Source organism: Crinia signifera, chromosome 8 (assembly GCF_055691185.1).
Source record: "Crinia signifera chromosome 8, ASM5569118v1, whole genome shotgun sequence".
Classification (NCBI taxonomy): Eukaryota; Metazoa; Chordata; class Amphibia; order Anura; family Myobatrachidae; genus Crinia; species Crinia signifera.
This window is the reverse complement of record NC_139224.1, coordinates 15,818,449-15,837,705: the sequence shown is the minus strand read 5'-3', so window position 1 is coordinate 15,837,705 and position 19,257 is coordinate 15,818,449. Positions and strand designations below refer to the sequence as shown.

General features: G+C 49.8%; 1 protein-coding gene across 17 annotated transcripts in view; it reads right to left on the bottom strand.

Annotated features, from left to right (window-relative positions):
- Positions 1–5,288: 5,288 nt before the first annotated feature.
- The window catches only part of DOCK3 (dedicator of cytokinesis 3), a 244,387-nt gene continuing 230,418 nt past the window's right edge, over positions 5,289–19,257 (bottom strand). For 3 of the 17 annotated variants that reach the window (XM_083155809.1, XM_083155814.1, XM_083155816.1), the window contains 3 exons: positions 12,812–12,931; positions 10,712–10,794; positions 5,289–9,609 (listed from right to left, as the gene is read on the bottom strand). In XM_083155809.1, coding sequence (XP_083011935.1) covers positions 9,184–9,609; positions 10,712–10,794; positions 12,812–12,931 — 629 coding nt within the window. In that variant the 3' untranslated portion in view covers positions 5,289–9,183. The remainder of the gene's footprint in view (positions 9,610–10,711; positions 10,795–12,811; positions 12,932–19,257) is intronic. The other 14 variants (XR_014454286.1, XR_014454283.1, XR_014454285.1 and 11 more) reach the window with 14 other exon arrangements.

Sequence of the window (19,257 nt, the reverse complement as noted above, 5' to 3'; positions counted from 1 at the left end):
GGTACTAGTTACCCGGGCCCGCTGGAGGGGCCCTGGTCCGACCCCCCCTTCCCCGTCGCCCGAAGCGTGGCGAGCCCCGCGAGGGGACGCGGATACCTTCACAGGTATCCGCGTCCCCTCGCGGGCTTCACAGGTATCCGCGTCCGCTCACCACACTTCGGGCTCGGTGGCTCGCTGCGCTCGCCACACTTTCTATTCTCAACTCCACGCCGACGTGGATAGTGGGGGTATGAAAAGGTCGGAGGACGCGTACCGCTGCGCTCGCCACGCTTCGGGTTGACGTTGATGGCGGGGTGGCGTTAACAATTGGGGGGGGGGGGGTATTTCACACTTCAGGGTGGCTATTTGGGGTCTGTGGGCCATTTAACATTGTTCCCTATGTAAAATCGGTAATCGCGTTGGTCGCATCGCATGCGATTTTTTGGTCGCATGCGATGTGACCAACGCGATTTACATTTTAACATGCATTTCTATGTAAAATCGCGGGCATCGCATGCCATTATGGCATGCGATGTACATGCGATGCCCGCGATGGGCGCCGTTCTAGGTAAAGAGTACCAAATTTTTTTTTAGCAATTAATGGGATATCTTACATTTATTTCTCTATTTTTATTTCTCTAGCTCCCCATCATTTAATATCCATTATTTTATTAAAATACAACTACCTTAATATTCATGTTGCTAATGTCAGTAGAGTGCATCTTTTTAGCTGTGAGTTATTATATTTTATTAGTACATACAAATATAATGACAAAATTGATCCAAAAATAATTATTAAGAAAATGTTATTTCTTCTTTTAAAGTATAGTAATCTTCTTATCTGCCCCATAGTGATCTTCTTATCTGTCCCATAGTGATCTTCTTATCTGTCCCATAGTGATCTTCATCATCAAAGTGCTCGCTGCAGTTATGTTATGTGTAAAAGGACCACAGAGAGTTCAAGGTTATTCTCGTAGAACACTACAGGTGCGATTTTGTAGTCAGCTAAATAAATTGCACCAAATCGCACTTGTAATAGGGCGCAATTTTTCAGCACTCACGATTTCTGGTAAAATTTTTAGTACCGGGAGTATGGTAAAATAAAAAAAATTGGATGGAAACCTCCCCCCAAGTCTAAACAACTCTGGGCTCTTTGAGCCAATCCTGGTTTCTCAAATACAAGAGAAAACTTAACTGGGGTTCCCCCGTATTTAAGAAACCCGCACCGAGCTCTTGGACAGGTCATGGTTCCAAAAATAATAGGGGTCCCTCGTATTTCGGAACCAGCACCGGGCTGCCACAGCCGGGGGACACTTTTTATTATAAGCTTCTCCTGGCAAAACATCATCCCCTGGCCGGTCAGCCCTGGACAGGGTCCCTTGGGGAGTGCCCCCCCAATAAAAGGGCCCCCCTCAGGCTTCACCCATCTAGGGCTGAAGCCCGGGGATATACCCAGCACCCCTGGGTGGTGGGTGCTGGGCTGATTGGGTTTTATTTGGTATAAAAAATTAACGTTGGGTTGTGCTGTCAAACTACAAGTCCCAGCAAGCCTCCCCCACATGCAGCAACTTGGAGAGCCATAAGTTCCATCATGTGGGGCATTAAAGGGCCGGCAGGGACTTGTTGTCCGACAGCATGAACATAAATTTAATTTCTCCTTCAATCCATCCTAAATAAATACCCCTGAGGGCGGAGACATGCCTGAGCTACACTAAGAACCGAGTCCTCGGAAGTATCAAAAGCATAACTATGAAGAAACGTGTGGGCGGACGACTAGGTAGCTTTTCCGCCATGGTCCCACTAGGGCAGCCCACGAAGCTCTTACAGACTTGGTGGAATGTTCTAACCATCGTAACCAGAACGTCAGATGCCATATAAGTATGGCAAAAGGTTGACCGAAACGCTCCGGGCTGATGCAATAGTGAGAAGAGAAACTTCCAGGTCAGCCAAGGAAGGTCCACCAAAGGCAATGGCTCAAACAGTGGAGACTTCAGAAACCGGGATCACGTCACAGGAAGTAAACACACTGGAGGGTATATATATGGATCCTGTCAATAGCACTATTCAGGGACCTGAGGAAGAGACTTGAGTCTCGAAACATGTAGTACCCTGAATAGTGCTTGTCAACTGTTTTTACCTTTGCACACTGGACTGGAAAGGAAGAGGTAAGTGGATGAGTAATTGTCCACACGTTTTTTAGGTCCGGACTCCTGGGAAACTTGTGTGTAGACTACACTTCATCACTGCCTCTACCTAGTAACCAGTCTAAAGTGTATATGTTTTGGATCATTTTTTTGAATAAAAATCTATCTTTGAGAGAAAACCGTTTTAAAGAAACCATTATATACGTGGAAAGCTACCTTTGATCGTGAGTAGTGGTACGACATCCCATTATAAAAGATACCTTTATACGTGCGTCTCAGCTTACCACTAGTGAGTTGATGTACGCTCACGTGATGCGATTTGATTAATTGATCACAACTCTACAAATACGTATTTTACACATTGGATTTTGTATGTTTCTTATTTTTCATATCTAACATCGAGGATACGCCAGAGGAATAGGAGAGAAAATAGAGGAAAAGTGAAACGGAGGATTGTGCATAAAAGGAGAGTATAGTGTATATTCTTAATTTTCTCTTATCATCCAGATTCAATTACCAAGAAAGGGGCGCCAATTTTGGAGTAAAATAAAAATTATTTTTGCCAGTGGAGACTTCAGAGCCTGAGGGACCAGAGACAAGTCCCATGGAGACACTGGAGGAAAAAATGTTCCATTGAAAAAGGAGAACCTGCACCTTCAGAGAAGAAAGATGCAAGCCTGCATCTATTCCTGTCTGCAGAAAGGAAAGAAGCTTGGAGAGTTTAATCCGGTGATACGATCTGTCTGAAGAAAGCTCACGGGCATTCAACATAGTACGAATGATCATGGGCGAAACTCCCTTAGCTGTTAACAGGGATGTTTCAAGAGCCACCCCGTCAAAACTAGACTAGGGAGTAGGGATGCCAAACCCTGGGCATTTTTTCAATCCCGGGATTAAAAAATGCTCAATCCCGGGATTCCCGGGATTGGCCTCCCAATAAAAAAATTGCACCAGCTCCCAACTAATCCCTCCCCATCCCCCCTGCCCTGCATTGTCACTTACACATCGTTGGTGACAGGCAGCAGCAGGAGTCATCTCTGGTCTTCACAGCAGCAGAGTCGGGTGTCCCGCAGCAACAGGGGTCATGGCGACGTCACCGAATACAGAAGACACGGCAACGGCATGCCGACGGCTGGGCTGCGCAGCGTGACTCTTGACCTCCCATCACGCTGCGCTGTGCACAGCCGTGCCACCGGGGGTCAGTAACAGCAACCGGGCAGCACATCTGAGCTATGTAAGGTGCTCAGCGGCTTTTAAAAAATAAGTGATTTTTCCATAGCCGCAGTAATCCCGGGATTAAGAGCTTCAATTCCGGGATTCAAATCCCGCCTATTTTAGACCAAAATCGCGGGATCCCGCTGATCCCGATCCCGGGATTGGCCTCCCTACTAGGGAGGTCTGGGTGTAGAAATGTGCCCTGAGTGAGAAGTCCCAGAGAAAAAATGAGCAGAGCATCTTTTGAGAGGCCTAGAAGGTCTGCGTACGAAACTCGCCTCGGCCAATCCAGAGCTACCAAGATCATTGTCCCGTCTTCCCTCTTCAACTTGTGAAGGACCCTTGGAATAAAAACATACATGAGCCTGAAGAGCCAACAGGGCCTGTACTAGAAGAGCGTCCAGATCCCAGGTTCAAAAACCGTATAATGGAACTTTGTAGTTGTGGCCAGACACCATAAGGTCCACAACTGTAGTAGCAGTGGCTGGAACACGTCCAAATGCAGAACCCATTCGCCGGAGTGAATGGTTTGGCAGCTGAGAAATTCTGAACCCTCGGTATGAAGACCACTGACAGAGCTGGAAGATTGCGTGCCGCCCACAGGAAGGGGCTTATTTCCACCATGGCACCTCTGCTGCGAGTGCAGCCCTGGTGGTTGATGTAGGCGACTGCGGTCGCATTGTCGGACTGAACCTGGTGTGCACGGCCCTGTAACAATGGCTGCGCTAAACAAAGAGTCCGGAATACTGGCCTGACCTCTAGGAGGTTGATGGAGAGACGACTTTACTGTGGTATCCAAAGACCCTGGAAAGACCGCTGGCAAGTTACTGCTCCCCACCCGTGCAAACTTGCGTTTGTGGTAAGGAGGACACAGGAATCCAGAAGTGAAGACCCCTTTGCAGGTTCTGAGCCTGAAACCACCATGAGAGAGAAAGAGACAGACCTCCGGAGAGAGTACAATTATCTTGGTCCAGATGTGAAGATGGGACCTGTTCCATCTGTAGAGAATCTCCCACTGAAGTGGACGAGAGCGAAACTGGGCATAATCCACCATGTCGTAGGAGGACACCAACGGCCCCAGAATCTGCATGCAACAATGGATGGACACTCCGTTGGCTTAATAAATCCACATATCTCGGTCTGAAGGTTCCAAAGCTTGTCCTCTGTTAGGAAGACCTGCTGCATCCGAGAATCTAAAAGGGCCCCTAAGAGGATCATTCCACAAGTTGGGACCACTGACAACTTGGGCCAATTGATGACCCAGCAGTGAGTTGGGAGAAGGTCCACACTTGGGCCATGATAAGGGGACTGGGCCATGATAAGCAGGCCGTCTAAGTACTGTAGAATCTACACTCCCTGTCGCCATAGCTGAGCCGCCATAACCTTTGTGAAAACATACGAGACATGTGGAGAGCCCAAAAGGAAGCACCTGAAACTGAAAATAATTCTCCCATACAGCAAAGCAAAGAAACCACTGATGCTCCAGACAAATGGGTACAAGTAGATAGGCGTCCTGGATGTCCAGAGAACTCATGCAGAATTTTAGGTGTAGGATCCGAAGATACCTGTTCAGGGTCATGAGGTTGAGGATCGGGCAAAACAGCCTGCTGGGTTTCTGGACCAAGACCCTACTTCTAATTGCCTTACTCTCCTTCCTCGCAGCCTTACCCTAACCATCTACCCCCTTCCCTGACGCGAGTGCCTCAGGGAATCCCGGCAGTCTGGGGGTGCCCAGCACAGGACAAGGCCACCCGCATGCTGGGTTCCTCTTTCAAGAATACAACTTTACTTTGAGGGCACATGCCCGCTGTGATTTTCACCATTCAGCGTTCACAGCTGAATCAGCCCCTTAGAACCCTACAGCTGGTAAAGCTGATGCCCAGATCACACCAGACCCATTGCAGCTACATTAGTTATTATTATACCTGGGATAAATTCAGACCTCTCCGATAAGGGTGGTAAACTTTATTTTCATATAACAACCATTTGAAGGAAAAAAATATCACAACAGAAACAGTGAATCGTATTTACACATAATCCGGACGGCACGCAGTGTGCGAGGAACATGCGGACACGGTATATACAAACACACACCCTGCGGGAAGCTGATCATCAAGGACACAACACAGCACCGCCGGAGGGTATAGAATATGAAGACACATAACGAGGGATCGCTCATTCTCGTCTGATGGTGACGGCGATGCAGGTACCCAATTCCTCCATACCCTCGTACACATCAATAGGTGGCAGCCATGAGGGTCACCTAGCAGTGACAGGGAAGGTAGGTGACCATGTGCCCAAAGTCTGGGGTGGGAGTGAGGAGACAAGCTGGGAATAACAGATATTATTTGTCTGGACTGAGATCAGGGCATCAGGAGGAGACAAAGCTGATGTTTCATTTACATTGTAGATATGTCTGTAAGATGTGCTACACTCGCTGCCAGCATACCGGTCACTGTGTCCTGACCTCAGGCTCTCCCCTCCTCCTAATACACAGGCATCAGCGGACACTGACCTCTTCTCCCCTCCTAATACACAGACATCAGGACACACTGACCTCTCCCCTCCTCCTAATACACAGGCATCAGCGGACACTGACCTCTCCCCTCCTCCTAATACACAGACATCAGCGGACACTGACCTCTCCTCCCCTCCTAATACACAGACATAAGGACACACTGATCTCTCCCCTTCTCCTAATACACAGGCATCAGCGGACACTGACCTCTCCCCTCCTTCTAATACACAGGCATCAGGGTACACTGACCTCTCCCCTCCTCCTAATACACAGACATCAGGGGACACTGACCTCTTCCCTCCTCCTAATACACAGACATCAGGGGACACTGACCTCTCCTCTCCTCCTAATACAGGGACATCAGGACACACTGACCTCTCCCCTCCTCCTTATACCCATGCATCAGGGGACACTGACCTCTCCCCTCCTCCTAATACACAGACATCAGGGGACACTGACCTCTCCCCTCCTCCTAATACACAGACATCAGGGGACACTGACCTCTCCTCCCCTCCTCCTAATACACAGACATCAGGGGACACTGACCTCTCCCCTCCTCCTAATACACAGACATCAGGGGACACTGACCTCTCCTCTCCTCCTAATACAGGGACATCAGGATACACTGACCTCTCCCCTCCTCCTTATACCCATGCATCAGGGGACACTGACCTCTCCCCTCCTCCTAATACACAGACATCAGGACACACTGACCTCTCCCCTCCTCCTAATACACAGACATCAGGGGACACTGACCTCTCCCCTCCTCCTAATACACAGACATCAATCTAAAGACCTCTCCCCTCCTCCTTATACCCATGCATCAGGGGACACTGACCTCTCCCCTCCTCCTTATACCCATGCATCAGGGGACACTGACCTCTCCCCTCCTCCTAATACACAGACATCAGGACACACTGACCTCTCCCCTCCTCCTAATACACAGACATCAGGACACACTGATCTCTCCCCTCTTCCTAATACACAGACATCAGGACACACTGACCTCTCCCCTCCTCCTAATACACAGACATCAGGACACACTGACCTCTCCCCTCCTCCTGATACACAGACATCAGGACGCACTGACCTCTCCCCTCCTCCTAATACACAGACATCAGGACACACTGACCTCTCCTCCTAATACACAGACATCAGGGGACACTGACCTCTCCTCCCCTCCTCCTAATACACAGACATCAGGACACACTGACCTCTCCCCTCCTCCTAATACACAGACATCAGGGGACACTGACCTCTCCTCCTAATACACAGACATCAGGGGACACTGACCTCTCCCCTCCTCCTAATACACAGACATCAGGGGACACTGACCTCTCCCCTAATACACAGACATCAGGGCACACTGACCTCTCCCCTCCTCCTGATACCCATGCATCAGGACACACTGACCTCTCCCCTCCTCCTAATACGCAGACATCAGGGGACACTGACCTCTCCTCCTAATACACAGACATCAGGGGACACTGACCTCTCCCCTCCTCCTAATACACAGACATCAGGGGACACTGACCTCTCCTCCTAATACACAGACATCAGGGGACACTGACCTCTCCCCTCCTCCTAATACCCATGCATCAGGGGACACTGACCTCTCCCTCCTCCTAATACCCATGCATCAGGGGACACTGACCTCTCCCCTCCTCCTGATACCCATGCATCAGGGGACACTGACCTCTCCCCTCCTCCTGATACCCTGCATCAGGGGACACCGACCTCTCCCCTCCTCCTAATACCCAGACATCAGGGGACACTGACCTCTCCCCTCCTCCTGATACCCATGCATCAGGGGACACTGACCTCTCCCCTCCTCCTAATACACAGACATCAGGGGACACTGACCTCTCCCCTCCTCCTAATACACAGACATCAGGGGACACTGACCTCTCCTCCTAATACACAGACATCAGGGGACACTGACCTCTCCCCTCCTCCTAATACCCATGCATCAGGGGACACTGACCTCTCCCTCCTCCTAATACCCATGCATCAGGGGACACTGACCTCTCCCCTCCTCCTGATACCCATGCATCAGGGGACACTGACCTCTCCCCTCCTCCTGATACCCTGCATCAGGGGACACCGACCTCTCCCCTCCTCCTAATACCCAGACATCAGGGGACACTGACCTCTCCCCTCCTCCTGATACCCATGCATCAGGGGACACCGACCTCTCCCCTCCTCCTAATACCCAGACATCAGGGGACACTGACCTCTCCCCTCCTCCTAATACACACGCATCAGGACGCACTGACCTCTCCTCCCCTCCCCTCCTCCTTAAACACAGACATCAGGGCACACTGACCTCTCCCCTCCTCCTGATACCCATGCATCAGGACACACTGACCTCTCCCCTCCTCCTAATACGCAGACATCAGGGGACACTGACCTCTCCTCCTAATACACAGACATCAGGGGACACTGACCTCTCCCCTCCTCCTAATACACAGACATCAGGGGACACTGACCTCTCCTCCTAATACACAGACATCAGGGGACACTGACCTCTCCCCTCCTCCTAATACCCATGCATCAGGGGACACTGACCTCTCCCTCCTCCTAATACCCATGCATCAGGGGACACTGACCTCTCCCCTCCTCCTGATACCCATGCATCAGGGGACACTGACCTCTCCCCTCCTCCTGATACCCTGCATCAGGGGACACCGACCTCTCCCCTCCTCCTAATACCCAGACATCAGGGGACACTGACCTCTCCCCTCCTCCTGATACCCATGCATCAGGGGACACTGACCTCTCCCCTCCTCCTAATACACAGACATCAGGGGACACTGACCTCTCCCCTCCTCCTAATACACAGACATCAGGGGACACTGACCTCTCCTCCTAATACACAGACATCAGGGGACACTGACCTCTCCCCTCCTCCTAATACCCATGCATCAGGGGACACTGACCTCTCCCTCCTCCTAATACCCATGCATCAGGGGACACTGACCTCTCCCCTCCTCCTGATACCCATGCATCAGGGGACACTGACCTCTCCCCTCCTCCTGATACCCTGCATCAGGGGACACCGACCTCTCCCCTCCTCCTAATACCCAGACATCAGGAGACACTGACCTCTCCCCTCCTCCTGATACCCATGCATCAGGGGACACCGACCTCTCCCCTCCTCCTAATACCCAGACATCAGGGGACACTGACCTCTCCCCTCCTCCTAATACACACGCATCAGGACGCACTGACCTCTCCTCCCCTCCCCTCCTCCTTAAACACAGACATCAGGGGACACTGACCTCTCCCCTCCTCCTAATACCCTTGCTCCTCCAGTCCAGTCCATGACTACTGCTTGCTCATGTTGTGTTCCCATCCAACCCGTGCCAGCTGCTCTTTGCCCATGTGGCAGTTCCTCCTGGCTCTCCGTAGACGATCGTGCTCTGTATTTGCTTCTTCATGTTCACCACTGGGTGACCGAGGTGGAGTCACCCCAGTGGGGGCTGAGTGGCTTCGACATGGCTGGACCTTGGGGGGCTCCAAGCCATTTGGGTCGGATAGACTGTACCGCACAGGGGGATAATGCTGGTAACATCCACTCTGTTCCTCCTCGTTTCGGGACTCTGTGCTGGTTGTAGCATCAGGGCAGCCAGGGAAGTTGCCTTCACTCAAAGAAGAGACCCCACTGCTGGCGCTGCCCGACAGCGGAGAGTTACTGCCATCTAGGCAAGACTGCGGGCTGGTGGGGGAGGCAGGGATAGTGTGCAGAGGGCTCTGTAAGGAGAGAGAGAGAGATAATTACTGTATGTGACATCGAATACTTCTAATCTCTCACATTCCACCGCTCTGCAACGCATTCCACTGCTCTGCAACTCTTTACACTGCCCAGCAACACTGTACTGCTCTGCAAAACATTCCACTGCCAGGCACTGCATTCCACCGCTCTGCGTCTCTTTACACTGCCCAGCAACACTCTACAGCTCTGCAACACATTCCACTGCTCTGCAACTCTTTACACTGCTCTGCAACACATTTCACTGACTGGCACTGCATTCCACTGCTCTGCAACTCTTTACACTACCCCACAATGCTTTACACTGCATTGCAACGCATTCCACCGCTCTGCAACTATTTACACTGCCCGGCAACGCTCTCCACTGCTCTGCAACGCATTCTGCTGCTCTGCAACTCTTTACACTGCCCAGCTACACTCTACTGCTCTGCAAAACATTCCACTGCCGGGCAAAGCATTCCACTGCTCTGCAACACATTTCACTGCCTTGAACTGCATTCCACCGCTCTGCATCTCTTTGCACTGCCCAGCAACACTCTACTGCTCTGCAACACATTCCACTGCCCAGCAAAGCATTCAACTGCTCTGCAACACTCTACACTGCTCTGCAACACATTTCACTGACTAGCACTGCATTCCACTGCTCTGCCACTCTTTACACTGCCCTGCAATGCTTTACACTGCATGGCAACGCATTCCACTGCTGTGCAACTATTTACACTGCCTGGCAACGCTCTACACTGCTCTGCAACACATTTCACTGCCTGAAATGCATCCCACTGCCCGGAAACGCATTTAACTGCTCTTCAACGTAACCTTTGCCGCTCTCCACACACATAGAGATGTGATTCTAATTAGCGGAGGCTTCTAATTAGAGCCAAGATTAAACTGCGAAGTGCGCTGCACAAATGACACCCACTGTCGCTGTAGGGGTGATCTCACAGGAGCACTTGGTTCTTGTGGATAGAATTAGTATTAATGATGATGATTCTGTGCAGATCGGGGAACAGGATCGCGCGGTCTATAACGCAGGAAGTATGTAAGAGCCGGTCATGCAGCAAACACATTATCATAGACTGATACCTTGCGCAGAGATCTTGTAGGAAGCGCCGGACCTCCCTCCCCCACAGAGGGGTGGAAAGCATCAAAGTGCAGAGAGTAATGACCTTCATAGAGGGCGAGAGAGAGAGAGTATTAGTCACATGTTACTGCAGGCTGCAGCACCGGCCCGCCCCCCACTATGCTGCAGCACCAGCCCGCCCCCACTATGCTACAGCACCGGCCCGCCCCCCACTTTGCTGCAGCACCGGCCCGCCCCCCACTATGCTGCAGCACCAGCCCGCCCCCCACTATGCTACAGCACCGCCCCCCCCACTTTGCTGCAGCACCGGCCCGCCCCCCACTATGCTACAGCACCGGCCCACCCCCAACAATGCTGCAGCACCGGCCCACCCCCCACTATGCTACAGCACCGGCCCACCCCCCACTATGCTACAGCACCGTCCCACCCCCCACTATGTTACAGCACCGGTCCACCCCCCACTATGCTATAGCACCGGCCCACCCACCACTATGCTACAGCAGCAGCCCGCCCAGAGCCAGCCCTAGCCTAAATGACGCCCTAGGCAAGATTTTGGCTGGTGCCCCCTAGCACCGCTACTAGTTCCGCCTCTGACCCTGCTCCCCTTTCCCAGCACCATCAACCCTCATCATAACAGTCATAATTTTGGTACCACTTTACCTTATCTACATTACTCCTCACATCATTCATTATACCCTTAGAAAAAAATCCTGAGAAAATATTGTATTTTAAGCACCTCCCTACCCCTTTTTCTCGGCACAGCTGATAATACCACACAGTAATGCCCCTTACACATATGCCAACTTTTATTAATGCCCTTAATACACATGACACACATAATGCCCCTTACACATATGTTGCACATTATTAATACCCTTATACACATAACACACATAATGCCCCTTACACATATGTTGCACATTATTAATACCCTTATACACGACACACATAATGCCTGTTACACATATGTCGCACATTATTAATGCATTTATACATGACACACATAATGCCCCTTACACATATGCCGAACACTATTGCACAACCAACCCACCCGCAGACAGTACTCACACAGCCGCTAACACTGTGACCTCTGCCTCTGCTTGGATACAGATGTTTCCTCATACATCTTGACTCAATAAGCCATGCAGCTCCTGGCCAGTTCTGCTAACGTTGGGTGCCTTTTTTGCTGAAAATTCATGTTATTTGATTTGTTATATGACCAGGACACATAAGAAACTTCCGATGACTAAAATGATATGCGGCATGCCTATATTCTGTGTGCGACTGTGGCTGTTCCTGAATACGGAATGCTATGTTACAGTGATTTCCATGAATACACTATTTAATATGCAGATACAGCCTAGGTCACACACAGAATATAGGCATGCTGCATATCATTTTAATCAGCCGAAGCTGCTGGTGCCCCAAGGAATACCAAACACCCTAGGCATTAGCCTAGTTTGCCTATGGCCGGCTCTGGGCCCGCCCCACCACTATGCTGCTGCACTGCCCCCCCCCCCCACTATGCTACAGCACCGGCCCGCCCCTGACTTGTTGCAGCACCGGCCCTCCTACCACTATGCTGCAGCACCCGCCCGCCCCCCACTATGCTGCAGCACCCGCCCCCCAATATGCTGCAGCACCGGCCCGCCCCCCACTATGTGCAACACCGGCCCGCCCCCCACTATGCTGCAGCACTGACCTGCCCCCCACTATGCTGCAGCACCGGCCCGCCCCCCCCCCACTATGCTGCAGCACCGGCCCGCCCCCCCACTATGCTGCAGCACCGGCCCGCCCCCCCCACTATGCTGCAGCACCGGCACGCCTCCCACTATGCTACAGCACCAGCCCACCCCCCACTATCCTACAGCACCAGCCCACCCCCCACTATCCTACAGCACTAGCCCGTCCCTCACTATCCTACAGCACCAGCCCAAAGTAACAGAAAATAGATGGCAGAGGCTGAGAGTCAAATCAGGCTAATATAATAGAGCACAGAGAAGGGGGAGCTTTAGGTCCCAGCCTGGGTTGTTATCTCTCTTCCTGAAATCTTTCTATTGGTTCAGATCCTCCCAATGACAATGACCCCTCAGATTCCATACCCTGTGTGAGACCCCTGGTGGTCCCTGTTGGCGTTAGAACACTCCCAACATGTGAGGTCAGGAAAGGAAGCGATTCCCTGGTTCCACTGTCCAAACTCCAACTGCTGGGTGCGGCAAGAACTGTCCCGGGGAAAGGGCATCAGGACCAATACAGGGCATCAATGGTGCATCCAGGGCAGAAGGAAACAGACACAACAGAGTCACACAAGCAGCAGGAAATAGACACAGCAGAGTCAGACAAGCAGCAGGAAATACACAGCAGAGTCACACAAGCAGCAGGTAATAGATACAGCAAATTCACACAAGCAGCAGGAAATAGACACAGCAGAGTCACACAAGCAGCAGGAAATAGACACAGCAGAGTCACAACACAGCAGAGTTACACAAGCAGCAGGACAGAGATGAATCACACAAGCAGCAGGACATAAACACAGCAGAGTCACACAAACAGCAGGACATAGACACAGCAGAGTCACACAAACAGCAGGACATAAACACAGCAGAGTCACACAAGCAGCAGGACATAGACACAGCAGAGTCACACAAACAGCAGAAAAGCAAAAGAGAAAATCACTGAGGCAGTGGGGCAGATGTATTAAGCCTGGAGAAGAGATAAACTGGAGATAAAGTGGAGATAACTTGGAAGAGTTAACGCACCAGCCAATCAGCTGTGTTTGAAATATGACAGTTGGGATCTGATTGGCTGGTGCGTTATCTCCTTCCACTTTATCTCCAGTTTATCTCTTCACCAGGCTTAATACATCTGCCCCAGTATTACTATTAGGCTAATTCCTTCCCTTATCTAGTTGGCCTCTCTGTGGGTTCCATGACCATTTAGGACAATAGAAGTAGAGAACTCATAACGCATAACTTCCCCAACTAAAAATTTAGACTGAATACTATAATAGAAATATTAACATTTATTTGACCAGATATATTGTAAACTCGGTCTACACAGATTACTGTTACAAACAATCATAAAAAGTCTTTAAGTGTTATTTCCAATTTATTCAAACTTCTTAAAGTGTGGATATATATGGTAATGCTCCCTAATACCGGTATACAGGGGCAAGGGGTGCACATAACATAGAAACATAGAATTTGACGGCAGATAAGAACCATTTGGCCCATCTAGTCTGCCCCTTTTTTAAACCTCTGAGCGTCTGATGCACCCGCCATTCCTTTAACCTTAAACAGACAAAGAACCCCCTCCCCCTCCCTTTTCCCCTTCACCTGGAATAACCAAACTGAGTCATTTATTTTTGGCGAATTAAAGGTCACATTTATTAATCAGATTATAAATATAATCCTACTCTCTTAGGTGGCAAAGATAGCACTGCGGTCCACCAGCCCTCCAACGTAACTGAATCAAGCCGCCCGGGGGTGGGGACCCCTTCTTGCACCTGAAACATGTAACCGCCCAGGGTCCCCAATTGCCCCCTCCGACGCCAGGCCTTGGATCTTGCACCCCCCTCTTCTGGGGTGCCTCCATTTCCTGGCGCCAAACTTTGGCTGGCACGCAGTACTTCCGCCTCTGTTAGGACCATCTCTGCTGTAACCTAGATGCTGTTTATTTATTCAGATTTACATATGTAGCACTGCGGTCCACCAGCCCTCCAACGTAACTGAATCAAGTCGCCCGGGGGTGGGGTCCCTTCTCGCACCTGAAACATGTAACCGCCTGGGGTCCCCTATTGCCCCCTCCGATGCCAGGCCTTGGATCTTGCCCCCCCCTCTTCTGGGGTGCCTCTGTTTCCTGGCGCCAAACTTTGGCTGGCATGCAGTACTTCTGCCTCTGTTAAGACAATCTCTCTTGTAACTAGAACCGCCCGGGGTCCCCCAATTGCAACCCCCACCCTGACGCCAGGCCTTGGATCTTGCACCCCCTCTTCTGGGGTGCCTCCGTTTCCTGGCGCCAAACTTTGGCTGACCCGCAGTATTTCCGCCTCTGTTCAGACAATCTCTGCTGTAACCTAGATGCTGTTTGGATGTTGCTCCTTCTTCGTCTAAAGGTGGGTGGGTGAATGGGACAATCCTTACGGTGTGCCCTTTTTCTCTCTCTGATCCTCCCCCTTTTACCTGTCCTGTCCTTAAGTATGAGTCTACTCCCACGAGGAGGTGCCTACTACCTTATTCTCTCTTACCTTCCCCCCTTTTATCACCCCCTATCCTTTCACTGCTATCTCCCTGCCCCCGTCCTAATACCAGCAAGACATTGGTAGCACTTCATGGCCTTGGGAGCCCAGACTAATAGTTTACGGTCTCTCCCGGCTAGTCGCCGCTCACTCCTATTATCCTTCAGGTAATCTTTTTAATCCTTATTTCTCTGTAAGGATATCAATATGCCTATCCCAAGCATGTTTACATTGTACTACTGTATTTGCCTCTACCACCTCTGATGGACGGCTATTCCACTTATCCACTACCCTTTCTGTGAAGTAATTTTTTCTAACATTTCCCCTGAACCTACCTCCCCTCCTGTACTATGTTAAAACCCTTGATATATTTGAATATTTTTATCATGTCCCCCCTTTCCCTTCTCTGCTCCAAACTACAGATGTAGCGGGATTCATCTTTGCATCCCCTGCCCCGCCGCCATCTGCATGCCGGAAGGGGATGCGCGCGCACGTCCCCTTCTGACGGTGCTGCCCTCCGCACCCCCCCCACAGTGGCCAGAGGTCCCCCCCAGCCCCCTCGAGCGGGAGGCGGACAGTATTGCGTCCGCCTCGCCGCCCGGATACTGAGACGCGCGTGCGTGGGGGACGCACGCGCGTCTCAGTCAGATAGAGGCGCCGTGTTGCTGGCGATCCGCCAGCAGCATGCTGCTGGCGGATCGCCAGCAACAATAAGGCCCGATACATCTGTATACATGTTAAGATCTTTTAGCCTTTCCTGGTACGTTTTGTGATGTAGGCCATGCACCATTTTAGTTGCTCTTCTTTGTACAGTCTCTAATGTATTTATATCCTTCTGGAGATATGGCCTCCAGAACTGAACACAATACTCTAGGTGAGGTCGTACCAATGACCTATACAGTGGCATTATTACTTCTTTCTTCCTACTGCTGATACCTCTCCCTATGCAACCAAGCATCTAACTAGCTTTCCTCATTGCTTTGCTACATTGCTTTCTTGCCTTTAAGTAACATACACACATTAACCCCTTCACGACATTTGACGTATATATACGTCATGGCCGGGAAGTACTTCCCGACCGTTGACGTATATATACGTCATGGCTTAAAACTGTCACTGCGTCTAGAGACGCAGTGACAGAGGGACGATGTCTGCTGTCCCTGACAGCAGACATGTCCGTGCATGCCCAGGGGGGGCGGCGATGCCGCCCCCCCGTCGGCGATCGCTGTGATTGGCTGTTCATTGTGAACAGCCATTCACAGCGTTTTCTGTGTCACCGGCGAATAACGTTCGCCGGTGACACGGGATCGGAGGTGATTGGTGCTGTAAAGTACAGCACCAATCACCGCGGGGTGTAAGGGTGACACTGGTGTCACCCCACCTCACCCCTCCCGCCCCCAAAGGCCGTGATTGGTTCGTCGGACCGACGGACCAATCACAGCCATGGAGGGGGGTTTAAACTAACGGTGACTGCACTGCAGACGCCATTCCGGTCTGGAATAGCGTGCAGTGCGGTCACCGTGCCCAGCTGCCGCCTATACTGACCAGAACCCATCCAAAATACTTACCTGATCATTGAGATTGCTTATGCTTGTGACATCTTGTGACATCCTGTGACATCTTGTGCTGCTGCGATTTATTAGATAGAGAGAGAGTTAGAGAGAGAGAGATAGAGAGAGATAGAGAGAGATAGAGAGGCCTAGTGCTATATTTTGTGCTGCTGCAGTGTGATAGAGCTATAGATAGAGAGATAGAGAGAGATAGAGAGAGAGAGATAGAGAGAGAGATAGTGACAGATTGTGCTATATATTTTTTATATAACTGAAAGAGATAGAGAGAGATAGAGAGAGATAGAGAGGCCTAGTGCTATATTTTGTGCTGCTGCAGTGTGATAGAGCTATAGATAGATAGAGAGAGATAGAGAGAGAGAGATAGAGAGATAGTGACAGATTGTGCTATATATTTTTTTTATAACTGACTGCTGCCCCCCCTTTTGTGCTGATCAGTATAAATTAACTGATCAGCAACTTTTTGGGGGCGCAGGTTTTTTTTTTATATATAGATATACCTGTCAGTGCTGCTGCTGCAGTGTCATAGAGTGATAGATAGTGAGAGATAGAGAGATAGAGAGAGATAGTGACAGAGAGTGATAGAGAGTGCTAAATTTTGTGTCTGCTGCCCCCGCCTTTTGTGCTGATCACTATATCTGAGGTGATCAGCAACTTTTTAGGGGTGCAGAGGTTTTTTTTTTTATATATACCTGTCAGTACCACCAAAGGTTGTGCACCTGCTGCCCCTCACTGGTAATCAGTGTCGCATCACTGATCACCTTTTTTTATTTTTTGTGAGTGCTGTGGGGTCTTTTTTACATTTTTTTTTTGTACACACACTGTGATTTTGTGTGTGTCCTGTGGCCACTGTGCGCTGATCAGTGACGTACATCACTGATCAGCTTTTTCGGCACAGGGTTGATCTATTTTTTTTTTTTTTTAATCAAATTCCTGTTGCCTTTGAGCGCTGTTCAGTGACGGACGTTACTGACCAACATCTGTGCTCAATTTTTGGCGCAGGACCTTTTTTTTTTTTAACCCCTTCCATTTTTTTTTTTTTAACCCCTTCCATTTTTTTTTAACCCCTTCCATTTTTTTTTTTTAACCCCTTCCATTTTTTTTTTTAACCCCTTCCATTTTTTTTTTTTTTGAACCCTTCAATTTTTTTATTTTTGTATTTTTTTTTTTTTCTGCACTACATACATACACACTACATACCCCCCGGGTTGAAATAAAGTTTGTACCCCCCCCTACACTATACACGTGTTGAAACATTTCACTACCAGTAACACAAAAATATAAATGGCATCCCAAATGTCATCCCAAATGTCGTCCCAGTCATCCAGGAGAATGTATTCGGTGGAGGAGGCATATGCCATGCTTGCCTCTGACTCTGACACAGCAAGTGAGGCAAGCGGGGAATTTGAAGGATTTGTCTTAAGCTCCTCTTCCTCCTCTGATGATGAGGGACCCCCTCAAAGACGCCCCCGTAGAGCAGCTGAGACCCCCCCCCAATAATTGATCTCGTATGGACCCCACCACCAGACAATTTTGAGCCCCAGGTTCCTGAGTTTTTGGCCATCCCAGGAATCCAATTTGATTCAACAGGTCTCAGAGAAATTGACATTTTTAAATTATTTTTCTCTGATGATTTTATAAATTTAATGGTGGACCAAACTAATTTATATGCCCAGCAGTTTATTGCTCAAAACCCCACGTCATCATTTGCTAGGTGGACCCCTGTAGATGCAGTAGAGATGATGACGTTTTGGGGTCTGGTGTTACATATGGGCATAGTAAAAAAGCCACAAATTAGGCAATATTGGAGTACAGATGTTCTGTACAGCACCCCATTTCACCGTATGGCCATGCCCCGGGCTCGTTTTGAGGCAATCCATAAATTTATACATTACACCGATAATGCACAGTGCCCACCCAGAGATGATCCCACCTTTGACAGGCTATTCAAAGTCAGGCCGGTCATTGATCATTTCAGTGCCAAATTTGCAGAGCTATACATCCCTGATAAATGTATTAGTATCGACGAGTCCCTTATACATTTTAAAGGAAGGGTTAAATTCCGCCAGTACCTTCCCAGTAAGAGGGCAAGGTATGGGATAAAAATGTATAAGCTGTGTGAAAGCACCACAGGGTACACCCACAAGTTTAGGGTATATGAAGGGAAGGATTCAAGAATTGAACCACCAGAATGCCCCCCCTCCCTCGTAGGTGTTAGTGGAAAAATTGTCTGGGATTTAATGCACCCCTTCCTGGATAAGGGTTATCACCTCTATGTGGATAACTTTTACACCAGCATCCCCCTGTTTAAGGCCCTTGGTTCAAGAGGTACAGCAGCTTGCGGTACTGTGCGCAAGAACCAAAGAGGCCTCCCCAAAACGCACATTGCCCAAGTAATGAGAAGGGGTGAAAGCAGGGGAATATGCACCGAAAATATGTTGTTGGTCAAATATAAGGACAAGAGGGATGTCCTTATACTGACAACAATTCATGGAGACAGTACCACCTCCATCCCTGTACGAGGTACCAGTACCCACACCTCAAAACCAAATTGTATCCTAGATTACAATAAGTACATGGGTGGAGTGGATCTTTCAGATCAGGTACTGAAGCCGTACAGTGCCCTGCGGAAAACAAATATCTGGTACAAGAAGCTGGCCGTGTATATCATCCAGATGGCACTGTATAACGCTTACGTGCTATTCCGTTCTACCGGCCAGAGGGGGACATTTATGCACTTTCA